Source organism: Melospiza georgiana, chromosome 3 (assembly GCF_028018845.1).
Source record: "Melospiza georgiana isolate bMelGeo1 chromosome 3, bMelGeo1.pri, whole genome shotgun sequence".
NCBI classification, from domain to species: domain Eukaryota; kingdom Metazoa; phylum Chordata; class Aves; order Passeriformes; family Passerellidae; genus Melospiza; species Melospiza georgiana.
Window position 1 is genome coordinate 48,641,486 of NC_080432.1, and position 24,887 is coordinate 48,666,372.

A 24,887-nucleotide genomic window follows, 5' to 3' on the forward strand; every position below is an offset into this window, starting at 1 on the left:
AATCACATCTCAAACTTAATGTATGTTCAGTTTCTTCTGCTAAGCAAATTTTTCCCTTTGGTGGAAATGAAGATTCATGTAGGATGAAAAAAGGGAGGAAAAAAAGAAAAATGGGAGAGAAGAAAGCAGAATATGGAGCACAGGAGAGTACTGAAATTGAATTACACTGAATTCACAAGAGTGTCTCAATAGGAAAATGAATGTTAAAATGGCATGAAATAGTGCTATTGAATGAGGTAGGGCAATCCATTTATATCACAAAAAAAAATACTTCTGAAAGAACTACTAAAATGTGAACAAATCAGAAAGCTCTAAACTTACTATAAGCTATCCCATACAGACTCACATAAAACTGCACAAGTAGAACAAACTTTGCTCTGAAGTTTAAGGAACAGAAGTTAAAATTAGATTGCTTTATACTGCAATAAAGCAATAAAATGATATTTTATTTAGAATTAGAGCACATTACCCTCTAAGATTACTAAATATATTATAACATCAGCAGTGAACCCAACTTACTCTGAGTCAGACTCAGCTGACACTTGAGAGGAATTGCTGTTATTAGCTCTTTCAAGTTCCCACTGGAAAAAAAAAAAAAAAGCCATGTTTAACAAAATCACATAAATAAATCTTTAGAGCAAAAGATGCCATCCAGAGAGGGCAGAGGGAAGATTACAGGGTCCTAAGAGCAAGTTGGTAACTGCACTAAACATTCAAAGCCCTGCAGAAGAAATGCACTTGCCCAATTTCCACTCAGGAAAAACACAGGGCCCTGCCACAGTGAGTGTACTATACAGACACATTTACAAAAGTAGAGTCTGGATTCTATTCAAAACCAGGATAAGAGCAAGAGTTATGAAAAGCAAATATCTTTGTTGTTCGCATGTGCAACTGCTGTGTGGAAAATGAGATATATGTAGGCTTTGATATATGTAATCAGGAGAACTGAAAATCTTGAGTCAGTACAAATGGACAATGTCCTCAGCATGAAAACACTGCAAAACTCATAACTAAATTAGGGTTGAATTAAAAAAAACTTATCCCAAATACTTAATAGAGGTTCTTCCCCTTCCTCCCACTACCTATAAGATCATTAATGTAACATTAAAAGCAACAACTACAATGGATATAGACCATCATCTCACAAAAAGTAAACAATTTTTTTTTTTTTATGTTTCCTGCTATTCCATCACAGTATTGTGGACACAAAAACATAGGGTTTATGTTTAAATGAGAACAAACAAACCCCTTTTTTAAATACAGGGGTACTGGACCTTTACTACATTTTGCCAGATTACATTTTGTTTGTTACGCAGACATCACTGAGAATTATTAAAAATTAAAACCAAACCAAAACAATCCAATCTAAATTTAGACTATATGGTATACAAGTTCTGTTTGAGGTAATAAATTTCAGACTTCAATGAAAATAAAAAGATCCATGGGTTTACAACCAAGGAAGATATTAAGAGAGGCTCCTAGATCTATAATAGGATGTTAATTAATTACATGGTTGACTTAAAAACAACTCTAAAGGCATTGAAAATTCACAGTAACAGCCAAATAATTGTAAAAGTACTTAAAAGTGAAAAAGGCTTCTTTCCTCCCCTATACTGCCATTCTTCTCTTTAAACTACCCTCCATTTAGTTACTTCTTATGTTCTGTACATTTCAGAAGAGGGTTTGGATCATTATTAGAATTCTGATAGTTTTTTGCACATGTGGAAATAACAGCTGCCAACATGAAGACAACAGCTCTGCTCTCCAGAGGATGGTGTCAGCAATTGTTTCACAGGACTGGGCCTTGGAACACTTCAGAAGGCAGGTCCTGTTGATTCTGACTCCTGCTTTTGCCTCTCACATTACACAATAGATTTTTGATCCAACAGAAGACAGTAAAAGAAGTATGTTCATAGTCTGCCAGCCCAACAACACTTCTCACAGAAGACAACGAGTTGGAATTTTAAAATTTTTAAAACGTGTGCATCCTTGAATGACAACATATCAGACCTATTCTGAACACAGAGAGATATCAATTGTTAGCAGTTTAGTTTTTTTAATCCAGAATGCAGAAGCACAACATAAATTCTACTAACAGTAGCCCAACCAACATACTAAAATATGGATTGTTTTCTTCTTCAATGGAATCCATGAAATATGCTTTTAAATACAATAAAGAAATTGGTTCAAAGATTTAAACTTCTGTGATAAGGCTAAATATAGCACATAATATAGCTTTCCTTATTTACCTTCTCATATGCTTCCTTTGCAGCAGATTTTTTTGCAGCAGCTATGGAAGGTCCAGTGCCCTTTCCATACAATTGACCTCTAATTGTACAGCTAACAGAATACCTGTAAAATACAACAGGGAATCGAGTCTTATATCCCATATAACAAGTCTCAATGTAATGATCTTTAAACACTACAATCAAGCGACATTATAGAATGGAAATCTGAAGTATACATCTTCAGGGCAGCATTTTCAATATACATTTAATCTAGTTAATAATGGTAGGTAACTAATTTGTTGTGCCTTAAAGATAACTCAGTGGAGAGCAGCACTGCAGAAGGGCACCTGTGGATCCTGGTCACTGGCCAGTTGAACCTGACTCAGCAGTGCCCTGGCAGCCAGGAGGGCCAACCGGGACAGCATCACCAGCAGGGCAAGGGAGGGGATTGTCCTGCTCTGCTCTGCACTGGGGTGGCCTCATCTCAAGTCCTGTGTGTAGTTTTGGGTGCCATAATATAAAAATGACATTAAGCTATTGGGGATTGTTCAAAGGACAGCAACAAAGATGGTGAAGGGGCCTATGATGAGAAGCAGCTGAGGGCGCTTGGTCTGTTCAGCCTGGAGGAGTTTGAGGGGAGACCTCACTGCAGTTACAGCTTCCTTGTGAGGGGAACAGGAGGGACAGGCACTGATCTCTGCTCTGTGGTGACAGTGACAGGACTCAGAGCATGAAGCTGAATTAGGATAAGTTTAGGCCAGATATCAGGAAAAGATTCTTCACCCAGAGGATGCCTGGGCACTGGAACAGCTCCCCAGGAAAGTGGTCACAGCACCAGCCTGGCAGAGCTCAAGAAGCTTTTGGATAATGCTCTCAGGCAGATGGTATGACTCCTAAAGATTCAGCTAACATGACCAAGGATTATTAATGGTAGCATTAGTAAACACAAAAAGTATTAGAAGGAAGCAGGAAGGTAAATTATAGCTTACGTGGGAGCATGGGCATCTCCAGTACGATTTTGGGTAGTATAACCAACTGTGTAACCCGTCCTTTGTGAAATACTATTTAACAGGCAGACATAATTCTTGTCTGGTGCAGGTGATGAGGTTGTTGAGGTTGTTTGAGCTGTTGTTAAATCTGCAGCTGCCATATTTGATGAACTCTTCTCCTATAAAACAAACAAAACAGGTAACTTGAAAACTTAAGTTCAAAAATACATTAAGATAAACAGTGCACAAGAACTAATATAGCTGCAAGGTTTGTCCACATTTCAAAACACTCTTAAGAAATCCCAAGTTGCCATTAAGAGTCCTTTGTGGCAAAGACGGACATCCCAAGCACAATTATTACATTTTGAATAAACGTAAAAGTGGCTTTCCAAGTACTACACTTCTGCCTTTAACAACCTCTCACCATGCCTCATCCCACCCCTTTTAGGAAAATACAGGGAACAAGCTGTGAAGAAGGGATGGCAGCAGGATGCTGCTGATGCTCCCATTTAGCAAGGGCTGCAAATGCTCCTATGCATGTACAAGAGGGGAAAGCAGGACTTTTCAGCTGCCTCATGATTAGTCAACATCAGTAACATAACAGCAGACACGCAGCAATTGTGTTAAAGTAATGACAGGACACAATAAAAGCCATATAGAAATAGGGAAGAAAAGATTTCACTCAAAAGGTGCTAAGAAGCATTCAGAGTTGGAAAAAATAGAGCATGGCAAATAAAGAAGGGCAAAACACTTGGCAGAAAACTAAGGAGCAAAATTCAAACCTAGACTTAATCAAGGAAGGAGAGAGTATATAACTAGCTATACTGTAAAGAATATAATGAAAAGGAAAAAAAGATTAATTAGAACAAGAGAAAGTAAGCAATTTCATTAGCAGAGTGGCAACAGACACGCTGAGTAATGCCCTGCAAATGTTTTGCAGATATTGAATCATAGAACAGTTGTCAAGATATAAAAGGACAATTGCCCACTTTGGATACACCAAGGCAGCTTAACAAAGGCAAATACATTTCTTTATCCTCCTATAACAGCAGAGGATGAAACACAGTATTAGATACAAACCCTATTGGAAAAAAAATAAGGAAAACAATTCAGTGATAAAAAGTTGAAAATTGAATAAGACAGAAACAAAGACAACTTGAATAATTAGAAACTGTTTTAAATTAAACAACGTTATCAAAAATCTACTTTCAAATATGCAACATTTACTACATTACATGTTATGTACGCTGCTTAATAACCCCCAAAACAATCCTACTGTTTACTCACCTCTTCCTCAATCCTTTCCCATGCTTTTTTTGCTGCTACTTCTTTTGCTGCTTTTATACTTTTACCAGTGCCACTACCATATTTCTCACCTTTTACTATCACAACAACTGTGAACCTGCAATGAAGAAAACTTGTCTGAAACATTGCTACATTTTTCTCACACATATACTTTAATAACCTTATCAGATTAAACTTTGGGTTTAGTATCTACAAAGCACTGTAGGATAACTATGAGAAGCACTGAAGCATTAATGTGTTTTTCTTATATCAAACCAGTGATTATCATAATTCTTTAGTATAAATACTTTTAAATTTTCCTCTCTAGTCACAAATACATTCACTTTATTAGTTCCAACAGTACTTTTAACTGCTTTCTTAAATCAAAATAATTTCATTTTTAAGAGCATAAGAATGGATGAGGTCAGCATTGTTACAAGCAAGGTCGTGAAGCCCTAACAACAGGACACATCTCAGTAGTGTGACACTACACAGAGGAAAGATTAGCTAATTTTGGTTACATGAAGCCAGATGTGACATTACACTCACCTTTAGTACCCTGTGATGTAAACTGCTTAATAAGAGCAAAAAACATGTCTGGTGCTTGTGAGAGATTAATTTATAGGCAGTCAAAAAAAACCCCATCAAAACAAAACAAAAAATTACCAACAAACAAACACAAGCCCCAGTCCTGCCTTTCTGTGCTCAATTGCTGAGCCCTTCCCTCTCTGTTCCTCTATTCCACAACTGTGCATGTCCTGCTTCCCATACAGCAACTCCATGAGTCAGAATGGGAATCTGATGCCGCTCAGAACTGAATCTGGCTGGGATGGGGTTAACTTTCTTCAGGGCAGCCAGATTGGAACTAACACAGGGTTAATGTTTTACCTACTGCTGAGTAGTGCTTGCTCAGCACCAAAGTTGTTTTCTTTTTCCCACTCTGGCCTTCAGGAAGCAGAGGAATGGTAGGTGTGAAGCTGAGAAGAGACACAACAAAGGCAGGTGGCCAGAGGGATAGTCCATGCCATATGGCATGTCACTCAGCAATAAAAGCTGGGAGATGAAGAAGGAAGAGGGGATCCCCATGGCTATGGTGTTTACCTTCCCAAGTACACACCGGACATGATGAAGCCCCACTTTCTTGGGAACATCTGCCAGCTGATGGGAAGGAGTAGCCAACTTCCTTCTTTTGCTTTGGCTGCACATCCAGCTATGCTTTGTCTATTAAACTGTCTTTATCTCAATCCACAAGTTTTTTCTCCCTTTCACCTTTCTGATTGTCTCCCTCTCCCACTGGGGCAAAGTGAGTAGGTAGCTGGGTGTTTCGCTGCCTCCTGGGGTCAACCCACCACTGCGCCCTAATAATGAATAACTGGATTTCACACAAATCAGTCCTTACAGATCTGACTTGTCCTGCAGCTGCAAATCCCCTAATGTTTCTGATACTGCCTTTGCAACAGAGGAGCAAAGAACAACTGGATTTCTGCCTGTGGCAGCAGCACATACTTGCACCAAGTTAAAGTGACCATTAGAGCCTCAGAGCACCTCTGTGCTTCAGATTGCACAGAGTGTGTAAATGCTCACAGCCAACAAGGTGGATTCACACAGTCAAGGCATAGCACCATGAGCTCCTCTGTGGGAAAATTGGTCTCAGATAGTGTAGTGACTTTAGGAACTCACTTTTTTCATTATTCCAACCTCATTCTCCACTTCCCTTTAATGAAATGTTTGGGTGGGAAACAATGGAGATGCAGAATGAAGTGCTTGCTCTCATTGTGTAAACAAGGCTAACAAGAAATCTTAAGGAGGCAAACAGTAGGAAAAGGCGCCCCCATAGTGTGCCATATCCTCTACACATAGGGAACAACAAAGAAAAAGCAAAACATGTAAGAAAGGTTCTTCTTTGGGAAGGAGTTTATCAGTCAACCCATACCTAAGTACTGAATACTACACACATTCAGCTATGACACTGCATCAAAATACACCATTTATTTAAGCATCCTGATGAAATCTGCAGTGAATCTCCATGACCAAGCTGAGGACTACCTGCAGGAGCGATACATGAATTGGTCATAAGTGCAGAGTCATTCACCAAGGCAATAAGCAATTCCAAAGCTTGACAGGTTTAGTGGCCTAACTGTCCACTCTCTGCATTCCCAGACCACAAAAGCTCAGGACTGAGCCACCCTGGTCTCCTTTAACCTTCTTACATTGTGTTCATCACTGACCCTGTCAGACCCAGTACTGGAAGCAGCCTCAGCACCAGAACCATGATAGGATGGGAGATATCTCTGCATCATGCCTCAGACAGCTGCAAGGTGACAGATGAGATGGAACAGCACAGCAGAGTTAGGGAGCTAGCTCACAACCAGCAGTGGTCAATGCATCCAGAACTCCAGGAAAGAGCAGCATAAGGGGACTGAAGGTTTACAGCACACATCACTACAGCCAGACACTTTACACTGTATCCTTGGAATAGCCCAAGTTACCCAGGATTTTCCTAGATGTCACACAATGGGCTGAATTTCATTTGTGAATGTAGCAGAACACAGAGAAAAACAATGAAAAACCACAACAAATGGAATAAACAACTTGGAATGAACATAAGTTCCGTCAGTCCCATGCCATCACTTTTGAAGAATTAAGATGCTGCTGTGTGATCACAGCTGTAGCCTTTACTGCAATAAGTTACTTTTTTGAATTACATGAGCTACATGGGCAAAAAAATAAGATAGCTATTAACATTTTAGATCCAAATAATATCTATTAATTTATTCTGAGATGTTAGACAGACTTAAGACTAAATCTGCATAGACAGTGCTATCTGACAACATGCAACACAGCAAGAAAATGTATTAATAATTAACATAAGCCTTGTCTTCATACAAACTAGCAAAAAAAAATTTAAAAATCATGCAAGGAAATATTACAGATCTTGAGTATTTACAACCTTTGGCAAGGGAAAAAATGCACTGTATCAGTGTTAAAAAATAAAATATATTCCATCACCTGTAATTGTCTCTAAAAGGGAAAGCAAAACTTCTTAAGCAAAACACCCTCTTCTTGTAAGAGATGTTAAAAAATATACTACACATTAAATATGTTAGTATGAGATCAGTTAATACACCTAACCTTTTTGACTAGAAATCAACAATGCTTTGTAAACACTTTGCTTTGTAGCTTTGAAATCAAACTGAAAATCTTGCTGTAACCCAATGCACCTTCTGAGAGGAGATGCAAAATATACAATACAGTTACTAGTAAGTAACAGGTGCCTTGCTGGTACTTTCTGAAAAAGAGCCATCACCCTTGAAATAAGTTTTCTCCTTAAACTGTATCACACATGATGTCTTCCCCATGCACCTGCCATTCAATTCATTGTTTCAACCAGCTTTCCCACTACACATGTGCTTTCAGCAAATCAATATTTGTGACTGCAAGCTTTACACAGTTTGCTCATTGCAGGAAAAGCCCCGCTCGTTATTGACAGGCAGAGAGAACTTACTCAGGATCATGAGGTGGGCCCGTTTTGGCGACGAGGTCATAAACCACTGTATATTTCTTTTTTTGACCGTAAGAGTTGACCTTCCCCATATACTCACGATCCATTTTGACACAATCTTCAATAGATGCTGCAAAGTAACATTCAAAGATTTGTCTGTTGCTCTAAACATGGAATAAAGGCAGCCCTAATCCTGGTAGATAGGTCACTGCTAAGACATAAAATAGAAAATTGGTGCCAGTAACAAAGTTCATGGGAAACTGATTCGAATTTCTAATTCAAATGACTGGTCTGTAAATGCTTTGGAAGTGATTGCTTGGAATAAGGGTTTTAGAAAGCAGAGTGGAGAATTCAGTGATTAGAGAAGATTCCTGAGCAGATTCCTTGACAGAAAAAGATGGAATCATTTACTGACTTCCGTGGGAGGAAAATAAACAGTAGCGTTTCCCCAGAATTAGAATCGATTCCTGCAGAAGAGAACGCGACGGCACTTAGCATATCCCTTCGAGCAGCGGTGATGCCAGGCGTAGCCGCACGGACCAAAGATGACCCCGGGCTGCCGTCACCGAGCGCGGCGGGCCAGGCGTCTGCAGCCGGGCTGCGGGCACCCCGTCCCGCAGGGACCCTGCCCTTCCTCCCGCGCCCCCGCCCCGCCGGTACCTCCGAGCCGCTGCCGACGCTCCGGGACCCGCGGACGCTCCTGCAGCCGACCCGGCCCGGCGCGTAGACCCTGCCCAGTTTCGTTTCCCGCAGCGCCGGCCCGCGTTAGAACGAAAACGAAACCGAAAGGGAGGCGAGGGCGGGAGAGCCCCGCGGAGAGCAGGGCGGCTCTGCGCTGGGGCCAGGGGACCCGCGCCCGGCCCGGCACAAGGAGCGGCGCCTCCGCTGCCTGCGCTCTGCCCGCGCTCCTGAGCTTACGGGGAACCGCGGCTCCGAGGCAGCCGAGCGGCTTCGCACACACCTGAGCCCCCGGCTTGGCCCTGACTCGCTGCCGCCTTCTCCTGTTACAGTAACCACACCCTGTAGTTCCGCAACACGGCCAGCGGAGTGCGCGCCCAAATACTTCCAAAGCCCTCAAGCCCAAGAACCCCCAGGGTTTTATACCCTCAGTCCCGCTCTTCCTTCTCGTCTTCTCCCGCCTCCCCGCTCTGTTCATCCATCGCACTGGCGTCGCCTTATCCAAAAGGTCGGCAGTCACCGGCTGTTACTCTCAGTTGTCCATCCACCTGGCTACTGTCACCTGTCTTCATGTCCTTTGTTATCCCAAAGGCTGGGAATTCATGGCCTCTTGTCTCGAGGTCCAACCAGGAGCTCAATCTGCATTTCAATCTGCAGATTGCAGGCCAAGACACCCGTGTGAGAACTATTCCTCAACACATTGAGCTTGAAATATATCATGGGTATCTCTCAACATAAATGAACTTCATAATAAATCTCCTACAGGGATAAAAGAAAAAAAAAAAAAAAAAAAACAGCCACCAAGTTAATAATATATTCTGTGGAAGTGGGAAAGAAAAATCTCCAAGATGAGTTTTCAGGGGCTAGATGTAAAGGGTGGAGCAAATGACTTCCAATGTGCACACAGGTCACTACTCCTGATGATCCAGATTTGATTTCCACCCCCTGCCAGGTCTCTCTCCAGCAGAAACCAGACAGCTGTAGAAAAGGAAAACCGCAGTAAGCCTTAGGTCTTCCTCAGTACGAGGAAACAACTTGGGCACACAGGAAGCTCACCTGCTCTCTCATAATGCTAACACAACCAAAAAGGAACCCATTGAGACACCAGCGGAGATGCAGGAAAAAACCATCAGAGAGTTCCAAATGTTGAACTCCTAAACATAATCATCTTGTAGCAAAAAAAGGAGCAATTCCTTGTTTAAAGATACCATACTGGCATTCTTACATTATCACTTCTAGGATGTGCACTCTCTTAAGTTTCAGCTTGTCTCCTATTCAAGTTTCCAATGACTGTTCTCTTCCTGGTTCTTAGCTTCTGCTGAGAGGGATTTCCAGCCTCTAGTGAGCCTGCAGAACAAGGAATGGGAGAACAAGGAGAAAGTAATACACTTGCTGATAGATAAACGGTCCAAATGGTCTTTGAAAACACAAATATTTTATGTAAATGTACCTTTTTCCAAAAGTACACATAGGATCCAATGCTCACTGTTTGCAATGTAGGGCTGTTTGAAACAAAGGCCATCTTCCTAAGTGGAATGCATCCTATTTTTAAGTCACTCTTCTGTGTAAATTCTGAAAAACAGTAATTCAGTAGAGGCACATAAACTCCACATGCCTAACACCTTTTCTGTCTTATCAAGCAAAACCAGCACATTTTATTAGAACCAGCTAGAGTAATTTTATTAAAACTTCTCTTATTGCCTTAACTACAGGATCCTTAGCTATCTCTGTTTCTTCTCAGAATCCACCTCTCTCCTTAAAGGTTTGTCTTCTGTAGTTCTACTTGCCATATGCCAAGCTTTTGGGCACAACTGCTTTGGCCTTGCATGTGACTCAATGTCTTCTATCAGATAAGGAGATTGCTACCAAAGGTGTGTTTTTTAGAACTGAAAGTGACCTGGAGTGAACTTCCAGTTTTTTGGTAAAAGACAAAGTTTCCTCCAGCTTCGTGAATTGCAGTTAACGATTTATTTCTAATTGACATTAGCAGTATTAAACACAAATCAAATTAAGAAAATTTGCTAGGGGGCTGTTAAAAAATACACAAGGTTTCTCAAAACATTATCAATGAACAAGACGCTGTTAAACTTCACCTTGGGGAAAATCATCAATTCCGAAACAGTCGTTGGTATACACACCTAAAAATCTTGCTCTATAAGGCCATTCAGGCTTGCATTCAAATGCCTTTGAGATTCATTTGCTCTACAAAATATTCACCTTTGGAGTTTCAAATAATCCATAATTATATAGAGTCTCAAAATAGTGGAGTTACAGTGGAGTTATTGACTTTGGCTTTATTAGGAGCACTTGCTGATGGATAATTCAATCCTTGTCCTGCGGCTGCTGTGCTCAGAGGTAACTGCAGGACACGCTCCAGAAGGTAACAGAGAAGCTGGGAAAACCGAACTCAGCTGAATCTTTTGCATGCGCCTTCTCCTTCGTGCAGGTCCCCGTTCACGGAATGCTTCGGAGTGAAAACCTACAGACTTCGGCATCTTTGGGCGGCACGCTGCGACCCCGTGCAGGGACCTGTGTGGTGCCGTTCCCTAAGGTGGGACAGGCTTCCCCAGCAGCAGCAGCCGCTGGCCCGGGGCTGGCACAGCCAAACTGCCGCCAACAGCCGGGAGCGGGCAGGAAGCGCCGCAGGGGAAATTCTTGCACGGCAGAGCTGTTCCCTGGCAGCACCTCAACAGGTTATTTTCCAACCAGCTGCCAGCTGCCTCCTGTCCCATTGCCTCCTCCAGAAAGCATTCCTACACAGAGGAAACAAACCGAAGCAAAACACCAAGCATCGAAACACACACCCCAAATACCGCGGGGCGGGCTCGCCCAGGGCACGCCCGGGGTGCCGCAGAGCCGCTCCGGCTGCCGGGCTCAGCCGCGGCCCTGCCCACGGCCCGCAGGGCGAGGGGAGCGCCGCCACTCCCAGCGGTAGCCGGGGTACGGGAGCTCCCGCGGCCTTTCTGCCCGGCCCAGCGCCATCCCCTGCCCACACGAGCTGCTGGGATTCGGGAGGCTGTCCTCACAGCCCATTCCAGAGCGCTGCCTGCCTTCAGCCCTCCTTTTCCGGGGGGCGGGAGAGGCACCTGGCAGCGCCGAGCGCCGCCCAGCGCGCCCCGGGCAGCGCCGTTGTGGCCCGGGCCCCGCCCCGCGGCCCTGACGTGAGGGGCGGGCCCGGGGCGGCCCCGCCGCGCTGTGCCCGGCATCGGCGGCTCTGCCGGCGGTCAGGGGCGCTCCCCTCCGCCGTCCGAGCGGGGCGGCTCTCGCGGGAGGCGGCGCCATGGGGCTGCACGGCGTCAAGGCGGTGTTCTTCGACCTGGACAACACGCTGATCGACACGGCCGCGGCGGGGCGGCGCGCCATCGAGGAGGTACTGCCCTCGTCCCCCTTCCCGCGGCCGCCGCGGCTCCCGGCCCGGCGGCGGTGCCGGTGCCGCGCGTGTCCCGCTCCCTCCCCCGCTGACACGCGGCCGGGCGCCGCTCCCGGGAGCGCGCCGCGCGGCCCCGCAGCCCCTGACGCGCGTCCCCGCGTCCCTTGCAGGTGATAAGCGCCCTGCAGTCCAAGCACCGCTACGGGGAGGGAGAGGCCCGCGCCGTCTGCGATAAGGTGCAGGCCAAGCTCCTCAAGGAGTGCCACGATCCCGCCAAGATGTGCATCACAGACCTGCGGATTTCGCACTGGGAGGAGGCGATCCAGGAGACCATCGGCGGGGAGGCGAACCGCGACCTGGCGGCCGAGTGCTATTACCTGTGGAAGACGACGCGGCTGCAGCACCTGACGCTGGCCGAGGACACGCGGGCCATGCTGACCGAGCTGCGGAAAGGCCTCCGCCTGCTGCTCCTCACCAACGGCGAGCGGCAGACGCAGAGGGAGAAGATCGAGGCGTGCGCCTGCCAGCCCTACTTCGACGCCATCGTTGTGGGGGGAGAGCAGAAAGAGGAGAAACCGGCGGCATCCATATTCCATTACTGTTGCGATCTCCTGGGGGTGCAGCCCGCGGAGTGTGTGATGGTCGGTGACTCTCTAGATACAGATATTCAAGGAGGCCTGAATGCTGGCTTGAAAGCAACGGTCTGGTTAAACAAAGCAATGACTGCCCCAGTAGATACCTCCCCCGTACCTCATTATATTATTTCTTCTGTACTGGATCTTCCAGCAGTGTTACAGAAGATGGAGCACAACTCTAATGCTAAGTTAGAAACTGACCATATGGCTGGTAGCAATGAAGCACATTGATGATGGTTCCAGCATAGAGACCTGCTGAGCTGTTAGGTGACAGATGCTCTTTTTAAAAGTCTGACCCTAGGAGTTTGAACTCATCTATGGTCTCTTTTAAACAGCAGAGGGATGAATAGGAGCACAGTTGTCAGTGAAAACCAGACAGAAGCACACAACTATATTAATTTAAGTGATGCAAGTGCAGTTAATTTAAAGCAACTGCCTCTGTCTGGAAATTATTTTGACAGACTGTTGCAGAAGTCTGTCTGTCTCTGACCTAAGTTGCCAGTCTCTTGTATTTATAGTGGAAAAGAAAATTTGAATGTTCTGAGCTTAGCAGAATCTTCAGTTCTGACCTTGTGTGCAGTGTGTAAGAGAAGGTGAGAAAGTAAGTGTGGTACAATCTGGTAAATCCTCACAACTGATCTACAGTTTATCTCAGGAACTGGGGTGAATTTCATTATTTCTCAGACTATTAGAAATGCTCTACCTTTCATCTTTTTTACAAGTTTTAGAATTTTTTTCGGACTTTGCAGTGGTTTTTCTTTTATGGTACTTAAATCTCTTGCCAAAAGTACTTAAAAGTACATTAAAAATTTGCTTTTTTATCGGGGACCATTTATCAGAGGGACTTGATGAAATAAGCTTTTACTTTATATTATCTTGGTGCTTATGCAGATATGCAGTATACTTGTAATTCAGATTATGATTTTTGTTGAAATGGATAAAACAGGGATATTTTCAATAGTGCTACTGTACTGTCATACTCTTCAGAACCTAATATCATTGTTCTGTCTGATTCTATCAGTGAATTTTGATCAGACTTTTTGGAGAAACTGTTCTTGGTCTTGCTCAGGTGTATGACTACTCAGATTGAACTGTAGGATCAGTGGCTTTTCTGACTGTTTTAATGGCACTGCTACATAATCCTTCCTTACTCCAGTTTGCATGTGTAATTCATGTGATTTATTCTGAAGAAAATACAAGCTAATTGTCTGTAAATGGCTCTCATCACACTTTTCTTCCAGGAAACTGGAAAATTATGTCCTATGTATTACAGTACTGTATACAAGTTTATAAGGAATATGTGATATTTCCACTACATGTAGGAGATGACTCTCTAAAACAGTAAGGTTTCTCTTTCCCAGATCATGACATTAATTTATTTTTTTTTCTTTGCCTCATATTCTTACTACATAATGGGGAAGTATTCTCATATTAAATGGAAATGTAAACACTTGTTGGCAAGTCTGTGGTTTTCAACCCAACGTGCTATATATTCACCAGGATGAGTATCAGACCACATATGAGAAATCAAATTGTATATTTTAGAATAATTCCATGACAGATCTTTTGAGAACAGGAGTTTTAGGCTACTGGCAGAAGAGTCTCTGGTATGTGGGCAGCAATTAGAAGTACAGAAATCTACTATGAAATGAGTGTGTAGACGAAATTCTATATACAAAAAACATTCATGTCAAATTAAACAAAGGAACCTAAGTTAATGCAGTTAAGTCTTGCGTAGGATGGCAGTCAGTTTAGAGGAGGCTGTTACTAGTTTGGGCTAAATTATTTGATAAGGAGTTCAGGTTGGATTAAAATATGTTGCTCCTACATTGAGGAGAGGGAAAAAAAGAAAAGAAATATTCACTAAGTTTGGAACTCCTTTCCCAGTTGTCCATTAGAAAAGGTAAAGCAGCCCACATTTCTTGTCTTACCTGGCCAAGACTGCTGAGACATGAGGTCAAGGAAGAGTACAGAGACAGACCTCACCTATTCCTTTGAGGAAATGGGCATATACTGAAAGCAATCCAATTACAGTAACACAGTAACATGAACCAGTGGCACTGACTCATCACACCTTCTGAAGGAAGAGGCCTGAGTTAAGACATTGGTTTCCCTTTGAAGAGCATGGAAGCAGCCACTGGTTTAGCTGATGAGCAAAAGCATTGCTACTAACATTTCTTAGAACAAATGATTGAGACAAGAATAATAAAGATCATTGAGCCTGTCAGGGATACTGTGTAAAAATGGAAATGCATCCAGACGATTAGAGGGATCCCTGAAGTAACCTAACCATACCACCTAATACAAAAGCAACAACTTTGCTTACACCAGCATCCCAAAGGAGCCACAGGGTAACTGACTGCTCTGTTTGCACAGCAGCAGGGTAGTAGAACTTAGGTCAGAATAAGGTTTCTGATACAGCTGGTATTTAAAATAACAAATACTAATAATTCACAAGTCTGTCCGTGGGCTTGAAGGAGATATAGATCTAGAGATATATATTACACCAGGTTACCATTGTTTAATCTAAGTTGAGGCTCATATTCTCTTGCCAGTGCATCGTGCTGAAGTGACATGCTGAGCCTGCTTATTGTATAAAGGGTCTCTTGTTTTAGAAGAGGCTGCTCTTTGTTTTGCACATGGCCAGCCATTTCTTTTCATCTCTGACTCTGAAAAACCGCAGTAACTGCACACTCAGGTGACAGTGTGGTCTGTAGAGGCCACACCCGAGTATATTTTTCCATTTCTGAGTTCTGTACCAGGCTGAACGTGGTTGCTGGTGTCCAGAGAGGGAAACACCGTTATGATGCTTCTGTAAAACAAGGAGAAACAATACAAGACTTTTCTCTATCTAGGGCCATTCTTAAAAGCAGTTACCCAATAAACTGGATGAAGTGTCTGGAGTATCTCTAAATACTCAAGATGTTTTTCTTGGATAGAGCTGTTGCAGAAAGGATAATGAAAAATAATTAATTTAGTAAATTGGAAACATAAATGTAATGATGGGATAATTTTCACATCAGAAGCAGGAACAAATCAATTAAACAGTCTAGTAACATTTCCCATTAAGTTCTGGTTTCGCTTAGTGTTATGCTCTATTAGCTAAGTTATCTGATTTAAACTATATTGCCAAAACATGCAAAATAAAAAGAGGAAAAGGAAATTCCATCTATATTTTTAAAAACCTTTTTTTGCCAGATAAATATTACCTCCTGAGGGTAATCTACAGTAACTTTGACTTCGTAGAAATGAACTGAAACAATAGTTTAATACCAACTGTATTCTAATTCTTGATTTAAAATAACCCATGTACTAGCTAATAAAAGTATTTTTGTGGAAAGGGCTAACAGCAGGCCTGTTAGCTAGCGAGAAGAAGCTGAGAAGCAAGAAGAGGCTGATAAGGAGCTCTCTCCAAAGCTGTTACCAAGGAGACTGAGAGAAGAGATGAATTGAAGAAAGATAAGGAGAGAACTTTGCAGCTGGACGAAGCATTTTTAGAAAGTTAGCTGAAGTCACTGTTACTTTTCACCAAAGGTGTTATGTTGATTTATTGTGGCCAATAGTTGGGGTAGAAGAAGCATAAACCATTAGAAAGTGTATAAAAGGTCAGCCATTTCCACTAATAAAGAGTTGCCATCTGAGACTGCTTGTTGTCTCTGCTTGTGTCATGACCACCTCAACAATGACATATTTTGTTTATAAAATGTATATTTGAATACTCTGAATTGCTGTGGGTAAATACAACAAAGGGCAAGAGTTCTGTTTGTTTCTTAAAATAGCACAAAATTAGGACTTGAAATCCATGGCCTCATGTTTAGATGTAGTGACTGGGTGTAGTTTCTGTCATTTCAAACAGAGGCTGGGACACAATTACGTGTTTATGGAGATTCATGGCCAGACTGTGTATGTTGAATTGCCAGCTGCATTTCAGTGGTAGTTTGGTAGTTGAACGTGACTTACCAAGCTGAATGCCAGCTCACATAAGCCTACATGTCCTGATGTCATGGCATTGGCTGCTGCAACAGCATAAGAACAGACTGCAAGACTGCAAGCAGAGAAGATCCAGAAATCTCAAGTCCAGGGGACCCATTCTGGCAGGTTATGGGTGCACAAAGCCATATTTGAGCTGTTGCTGCACTGACCTCTGTGACTTAGGAGAGGAGGAGAGTGGGAGGTTGCTCACCTTGGGGCTTTTTTGGCTGCAGAAAAGCAAGCTGCTCCCTTACCATTTTCTGTTGGGTAATGGAACAAATTGTGGACCTGTGGAGATAGGTGCAAAGGTACTTTAAGTCACTGCAGATAAGAGTAGGACATTAAACAGTACAGGAGGGCTCAGCTTCTATCACGGGCACTTGGCCATGCCAGCAAGCTGTCTGCAGCATCACACACCTGCACAGCAGAGCCTTTCTGGTCTTGTGGAGAAAGCCTCGTGTATGGAAGGCATTAAGCTGGACACTAACAGCCTCAGAAATGAGGATGTTTTCTTAGAGATCTTAGAAAGTGACCTGAATGTTTCATACAGGAAATACTGATGTTTCATTAGGGTACTAAATTAATGCAAAGACGTAAGATGTTTGGATTAAGGTTAATCTTTTCCTACTCCCTGCAGCTTAAGGTTTTCATATTTCCTGAAAGAATGACAACAGACAACTTGCTGTGCCCCAGCTAACCGCAACCAACTCAGTTTGTCCTTTCCTCTGAAGTTTATCTTACATGACACCAGTGTTAGGGCTTTGAACTGAAGTAGTCTGGCCCATCACAGCAATTTCTCTTCTTCATGTATGTAGTGATTTGTTTTTCAGCTTCGGCTCAAAAATGTGCCAGCTTATTGTGAACCCTTTAAAAAACAATTTTAAATCCTACCTTAATTCTATACTAACAAAACTCATCATCTGGAAATCATTTGAACGTGTTGAGAAGTACGACAAAGAGAACGGCGATGTATCTCTGCTGTACGTAGCATATACTGTTCTTTTGTGCACAGCTTTTGCCATCAGCCTTGCAGTGGGATTGTCTCCATTATACCCCGCTTTCTAGATCACACTGTGCACATACAAGAGCCACAACAATGCAGAGATGATGTCAGCTGTGCCTAAAGCTAAAACTGCAACTTTTTGCCTATGTTGCTGGGGACCTAGAACACATTGCCCAGTCCTATATCATATTTTGAACTTTTATTTCATGTGCTAGAAACAAGGTTGCACGAGAGCCTTCTCCTGAACAGCCCTCAAATGCTGGGGAAAAAATGTACTTAAAAAATATGAAATCAATCTATGGTGCTAATATATGAAATTGAAGTTCTTCAAAAGTGCAAGCCATGTTTCTCAAGTTAATACTTCACCAAAGACCAGAAGATAATGACTCATAGGGTCTGATTTAAAACAGGAAAAAAATACCATTTACGTCCGTGGACCTTCACAAATTTAAGATTTGCATGCTCATTTCTGTAAGACAATCTGCAAGTGACATTTGCTTTCCTGCTGACTTCTGACTCCTGACTTCCCCTTTCTCAGCTTATTTATCTTCATCAACTGTTTTGTCAGCTGTATTTCCATATCTTTCTGAATCACAACAATATCTACCATTTGGGATGAAGTTGTCAGAGGACTGCAATAAAAACCACTGGAACACAGCCATCTTCTGTTGCAAGGTAATTTTAAGTATCAGCTTCACTGCAACTGTGTGCTGCAAGCATGTTCATGTTTTAAAAGGTGTTTCCTGCAAACAAACTTCCATTCATATCATACAGACTAGGCAAAATTTTCATTAAAAAAGACAAAACCTAAAAATGTTGGGAGTGAAAAAACAATATAGAAAAAAAGTGTCTCCAAACAAAATCTCTTAATCATCTACACACTCCCTGAGGAAGTGACTTTTCAGTGTAACAGAAAGGTCCAGCTGGAAGTGAAACCATTACATGTCAAAACACATCAACTATACAAATATCTGTTTTATTAGTTCTTCTGCTATGTGAGTATTAAAAGTCACAGTAAATTCTTCTATTTTAGTCTTATGAATTAGGCCAATGAGTATCCTCAAAGTTACTGTGCTGTTTTCTTCTGTTCACTAATGTGTTGTAGGTCTGTCTGTTTGATAAAGTCAGGCTTAACAGTTTTCATTTGTGCTGCTGGAGTGGTCTTTGCTGTTAATGATGTGGCCTGTTAGATTGCACTGGGGTTAGGATTTATCAGAAAGTCTGCAGGACTGACAGCCTTTGTTTTCCAAACTGTTGATGCCTTCCATTGTGTTTTGTTACAGACTTTTAAATGAGAAGGGTCCTGAATGTTCTAAGTCCTTTTTTTCCTTTCAGGAAGAAAATGCATAAACTACACAAACAGCCTGTTTACTTTCCATTCAGTAAATGTAACTGGGTAAAAACACTTTTCTGCTTCTATCCCTCTCATCTGAAAGTACTTTAAAAGTGCCTAACAACTTTGTGTCTAAGCTACTTTGACATATTTGTTATCTTTATTCTGATACTTTGTGACACATTATAGTCTGTTAAAAAAACTGCCACTGCTACTGCTGCAGCCAGTGGTTCATCTTGCTACTGTATAATTATAGTTTTACACTCTATTTCTAGGCTGTACCTCAAAATGAAAACAAGCTCTCACTTTAGAGACACTTTACTCTGAGGTAAATCCATCTAGTTCACAGTTTCTATTTGTTTTATTTTGAAAACTGTACCCCTGCTTAATGGTGCTCTGTCCATACAACTGACTTTCCATTCGTTTTTTCTGTGGAGCAGCAGTGTTTGTACAGATCTGCAGGGTGAGTAGCATGCAAGAGATGTAGGCAAAACAGAAAAAAAAAAAAACTCTTTGGCTTTAGGATTTGCATTTCCCACAATTTACAAGGCTTGGCAGTTTTTAGGTTGACTTAACACGGTTCTCTGCAGCTTAAGTTCTGTTACCAGTGAATGATGAGGAAACAAGATGCTTTTGAATACTGTGTAATGATTTTCAAATACTCTGCCAAGAAGAATTGTAATTGGCCTGGATCCTCCATTTGACCCTGTCTCTCACAATATGCTCATAATCAAACTCAAGAAGTGTCGACAGGATGAGTAGACAATGAGACGGATTGAGACCTGGCTCAATGGCAGGTCCTAAACTGTTGTCATTGGTGGAACAGGGTCTAGTTGGAGGCCTGTCACCAGCGGTGTCCTTCAGAGGTTTAACTTGTTCATCCATGAGTTGGATGAAGAGGCAGAGCAAGTTCAGCAGGTTCACTGATGACACAAAGCTGGGAGGATGGCCAATGCCCCAGAGGGCTCGGAAGCCCTTCAGAAGAACAGATCAGACAGACTGGAGGAATGGGCAGGGAGGAGCTATCTGAAATTCTGCAAAGGGACATGCAGGATCCTGCACCTGGGTAGGAATAACCCCAAGCACCAGTACAGACTAAGGAACAATCTGCTGGAAAGCAGCTCTGCAGACAGGGATCTGGGGGTCCTGGTGGACAACAAGCCATCCATGAGCCAGCAGTGAGCCCTTGTGGCCAGGAAGGCCAATGGAATCCTGGGGTGCATTAGGAGGGCAGTGCCAGCAGGTCAAGGGAGCTGATCCTGCCCCTCTGCCCAGCCCTGGTGAGGCACATCTGCAGTGCTGAGTCCAGTCCTGGCTCCTCAGGACAGGAGAGACATGGAGCCCCTGGAGTGGCTCCAGTGAGGGTAACAAAGATGATTGAGGCTCTGGAGCACCTCTCTAATGAGGAAAGGCTGAGGGAGCTGGGCCTGTTCAGCCTGGAGAAGAGGCCCTGAGAGGGGACCTCATCAATGTCTGTGAGCATCTGAAGGGAGGTGCCAGCAGGATGGAGCCAGGCTCTGCTCTGTGGTGCCAAGCAATAGCACGGGAGGCAATGGGCAGGAACTGATGTACAGGAAGCTCCACCTGAACATGAGGAGCAGCTTGTCAGGTATCAGAAGGTTCATGCTGGCATAAAACATTTTAAGGATATTCAAAAATAGGCCCCAATGTTTCCTATTTCTGTTTTGTCTTAAGAAGGACCAGTGCTACATTTGAGGTTGTATGTCCTTGCTCTGTAATGGGGCTTGCTTAAGAAAATGGCATTTTTTTTTTTCTGTATTGCTGGGTGTCAAATGCTGTCCTTAAGGAGTCAGAGATGCTAATAAGCTATTCTTTGCACATTAGAAAATTCAAATGTGTTTCAGGATTTTTTTGATGGATAATTTAGGAGAGAAGAAAGAATAAATAGTAGGACTATTTCTTGATTGCAAACAGACAGTGTTTGGAGTACTGTTGAAAAGAAACTCTTATCATATTGGTGTTTAAAAGTACACCATCCTGATTATACTCATAGACTTTCTTAAAATCTTTTCAGATTTTTTTAATACAATAAAATTTTTGAAAGACATCAGTATCAAAGATAACGCAATTAGTACTCTGCTGGAGACTTCATTCTCACTTTTATTGTTCCCCCAGCAGGTGGCATTAGAGGTTTGTTAGATGTAGATACAACCACAGATTTTTGCTGTTGTTTTGTTGCTGGAGGTGGTTGTTTATTAATTTGTTACAACGTTCTTTATTTTTTTCTTCAGGAACTACTTTAAAAATAAAACATACATAATATGCATAAATTAGTTCGGAGCAGTCTTCTTTTCAATTCACACTACTCTCCAGACGTCATAAATTGAGATCCCATTGATGCTGGCCATTGTAAGCACACATGGCAAAATAGCCTTGCTTAGAAGTGGTTTTGATATAGGTGGATAAGTATTATTTTTATTTTAAGTATGAGGATCTGTGGTGTATTTTGCAAACTACACAACGATCAGTTGAAAATGAGCATCACTGTCAGGATCAGAAACAAGTTTATTATACAATCATGGTGCCAAACAAAATCCAGCTTTCTAAAGTACTGGTGCACTTGTGCTTGAATGGAATTTGCTTTAAATCATGAAGGTATTTGATTTATTTAAGGGAAAAAGATGTTTTTCTCCTGCAGCTAATGCTGCAGTAGCATCTTTATGATTTCAAAAGTCTTCCTATAAATATGCACACAGTAGGGCTGTATTTTTATGATTTCATGTAAAAGAATTACTATATAAGCTGTTCTCTTCTACTGCATTGTATTTTTCTCACTCTGTGGACTTCTTGTCTGCACCCCCAGACCAGCAGTTCAGGCTGGTTCTACAGTCAGCGTCCCTGTTCCTCTTTGGACACCTGAAGAAGTGGCTGATTTTCCTTCACATGCCCAGTGTTTAGCACCGGGTACTGTCTTAGATTTTGGCACACAGTGATAGCTTTAGATTCCTCCCCCCCGAGGAAGCCTGGTGCCTGGGCAGGGATTTCTGCTGTTTCCTCAAGGCTCAGCAGGTGGCAGTTGGGGACCAGTTTCTCAGCAGACGCAGCCCACAGTCCGCTACAGCCCAGCGCAAGTGCCCCGTCACAGGCTGCCTCCTTCCCAGCCATCACACCGGCCCTGAGAGCACAGAAAACTGACCAACACCTGCAGTGGGTTCTGCATTTCAGAAATCTGTGCCACTTGGTGTAGTGGGTTTTATACAGCAGACTTGGCTCCCAATAGGTGCTTGAATCCTGTGATGGGTGTCCAACGTGCTGGTGAGCCATCTGCAGCTCCAGGGCTGCCAGACTTCCAGCAGCATGGCTGGACCTGCTGCTACTTGTCCAGTCAACCAGAGCAGGGAAATGTATAAGAATCCCTAGGTTTTGTACTGAGAGAATTTATAAGATTACAAAGAGAACCTGCTGAGAGAATACAGGGTGTTCCCACTGTGAGGTACAGAAATACTGCTGTCTCCATCTTAGCAGAGACAGAAACAAGACTCAGCAAAACAGTGGCTGGCTAACACACAGCAAGGTTGGGGCTGGGATATGGCTCACAACCTGATATGTCCAGCCCTGGTTAATGGCCTTGGCCATTGAATATGAGGCAAAACCCTCTCCTGAACCCCTCCAAGCCAAGGACAGCAGCATGTTAGCAGTGCCTATCCATAAAATAAAAATAAGTAGTGCTTTGGAATGGCTCAAAACATTCACTTGCACTCAGCAACTCCTCTCGTCCACGAGAGCACGGCTGTATGGAAGTATTCCCACAGGAAAGCCCCTCTGACAGGTACTTGTGAATTAGAGTACACACAAAAGCCCAAATTTTATGCACTGGCTGCATCTTTTCCTAAAAGCACTTGGAACATTTGGGGGCTTTCTCAATAGACCTAGTGTTAGAGGAGGTCTTTTCAAATGTTAAATAATATTATCAGATGTTTACACAGAGAAAATGCTCTTACACAATCCCCAGGATCTTTCCCTGATGCTCAGAAGGCAGGATGATACCTTGTCTAAGTGACTGTGGGACATACACACCAGCTGTGGGGAATACAATGATTTTAATGGATTTTTGTGCCTTAATCAGACCAGAATGATACAAAATATCAGAACTTTGATGCTTAAAGTCTGGAATAGTGAGTATAAAGGTCAGTGCAGCTGTATCATATGATTAACTAGAAATTCATGCCTCACACTGTATTTGTTGTCCTCCTTTTGCTTTTCCTGCCCATCCAGCTACTCTCCCTTGTCTCACCCACTTTTTAGGATATATTTGTTAAGCTCCTTTGGGTGACCAATCTCACTACATATTTCTTCAGTGTCTAGCATAAAATAAGCACAAAAGGGTGGCTAGTGTATCACACCTAAAGTAAGCACAGCTAATATTTTTTTTTTGTTTTAACAAATAATATTTCTTTACTGTGCAATGAAAAGCAAACCTCCTAAAACTTCAGTGCTTTTCCTTGCACTGAAGACAGCAAATTTAGAAAGTGGAAAGGCAAAAATCCAACATGCTTGCAGATTTCCACAGGTCATACCAGAGAAATAGCTGGTATTTGTTCTATCCTAACTTGCTGTATTTTGGCTCAGACTCCAGTTGTGCTTTCACTGGAGTGCATAGAGAAGATCTTTGTTAAGATTAAAGTGTGTATAACTAAGGAAAACAGTGGAAAAGTCTGACCTGCTGCTTGTGAAGTTACTGCTATCACATGGCCTTGACAAACATTTTAGCTACTGTCTTACCTGACTGTAGTGAGGCAACGCATGGGTGATGTCTTCTCTAACACATCAAAGTCAGTGGGAATTCCCTTTGAGCAAAAGTAGCAGCTGTTACTTGCACGAGGCTGAGAGATCATGTTTACCTGGAATTTCCCAGGACAAAACCCATAGATGCTGGCAGGCATTTGTCAGCATGAGGCAATCTGGCATGCAGAGGAACACAGTTCATAGTGAGTGCTTTAGCCTGAACACTGCTTGGAAGAAAATGCAGAAATCCTGAACACTGACACCCAGGATCTCTACAGGCGAGTGCAAGGCAAGTGGGAATTACATCAATTCAGGAAGAGGGACATCCTACCTCTTAAATGCAGAATTAATCCCCCCAGCATGTTGTGATTTCCAAAATATAAATGGCTTCTGAAAGGATAAAATAATTTGTGGAGGGAACATCCAAAAGAATATGCTGAACAGAATAGTCTGGGTCCAGCTTATGCCACTTTTCAAGCATATTCATAGTCCTCTGGATGGCATCCCATTCTTCAGGGTGTCATCTTCAAACTTGCTGCGGGTGCACTCAATCTCTTCATCTAAGTCATTGAAGAAGATATTAAATAATGCTGGTCCCAGTACAGACCCCTGAGGAACACTCAGCTCACTAAGCCATTGACCATTGTCCTGGAATGCAACAATCCAATAAATTCCTCATCCACTGAACAGTCCACTCATCAAACCCAACTCTCTCCAATTTAGAGTGAAGGATGTCATGGATGACCATGTCAAAAGCCTCACAGAAGTCCAGGCAGATGACCTATGTAGTAAACAAGATACTGCTGATGATTGGAGCCAGAAATAGCACATTTTTTAAATACTGCTTTAAAATAATATATTTCTATAAGTACACACTAACAATTCACCTCTGAAAATGTGATATTACTGGACGTAAGAACTTCTGATGTGAACTTTTCACTAGGAAGAATTTCTCAGTAAAGCAATGCACTGCGCAAGTACCAGCTGAAAACAAGCTTTCACAAAGCAAAGGAAGCCCCTGTGAGACTACTAAGATTTCAACAGGTGCAAGCACTATCCATCTGCTCTCAGATTTAAACTTAGGTTTGTACCTGTTTTAAGCAGATTCTCAGTGACTCACCTATGTGATAAACACAAGCACACATGG

General features: G+C 42.7%; 2 protein-coding genes across 2 annotated transcripts in view; one reads left to right on the forward strand and one right to left on the reverse strand.

The window, feature by feature from the left end:
• Window positions 1-8,733, reverse strand: part of EIF2AK2 (eukaryotic translation initiation factor 2 alpha kinase 2) — a 20,035-nt gene extending 11,302 nt beyond the window's left edge. Inside the window, exons 1-6 of the mRNA XM_058019674.1 lie at window positions 8,664-8,733; window positions 8,007-8,133; window positions 4,505-4,619; window positions 3,218-3,396; window positions 2,250-2,352; window positions 520-581 (exon numbers count right to left, since the gene is read on the reverse strand). Of these exons, the coding sequence (XP_057875657.1) occupies window positions 520-581; window positions 2,250-2,352; window positions 3,218-3,396; window positions 4,505-4,619; window positions 8,007-8,110 (563 nt within the window). The 5' untranslated portion in view covers window positions 8,111-8,133; window positions 8,664-8,733. The remainder of the gene's footprint in view (window positions 1-519; window positions 582-2,249; window positions 2,353-3,217; window positions 3,397-4,504; window positions 4,620-8,006; window positions 8,134-8,663) is intronic.
• A 3,160-nt stretch (window positions 8,734-11,893) lies between these two features.
• Window positions 11,894-16,325, forward strand: NANP (N-acetylneuraminic acid phosphatase). Its single transcript, XM_058020178.1, has 2 exons — window positions 11,894-12,051; window positions 12,222-16,325. The coding sequence occupies exons 1-2, from the start codon at window positions 11,962-11,964 to the stop codon at window positions 12,915-12,917; spliced, it is 786 nt and encodes a 261-aa protein (XP_057876161.1). The 5' UTR covers window positions 11,894-11,961; the 3' UTR covers window positions 12,918-16,325.
• Window positions 16,326-24,887: the final 8,562 nt, after the last annotated feature.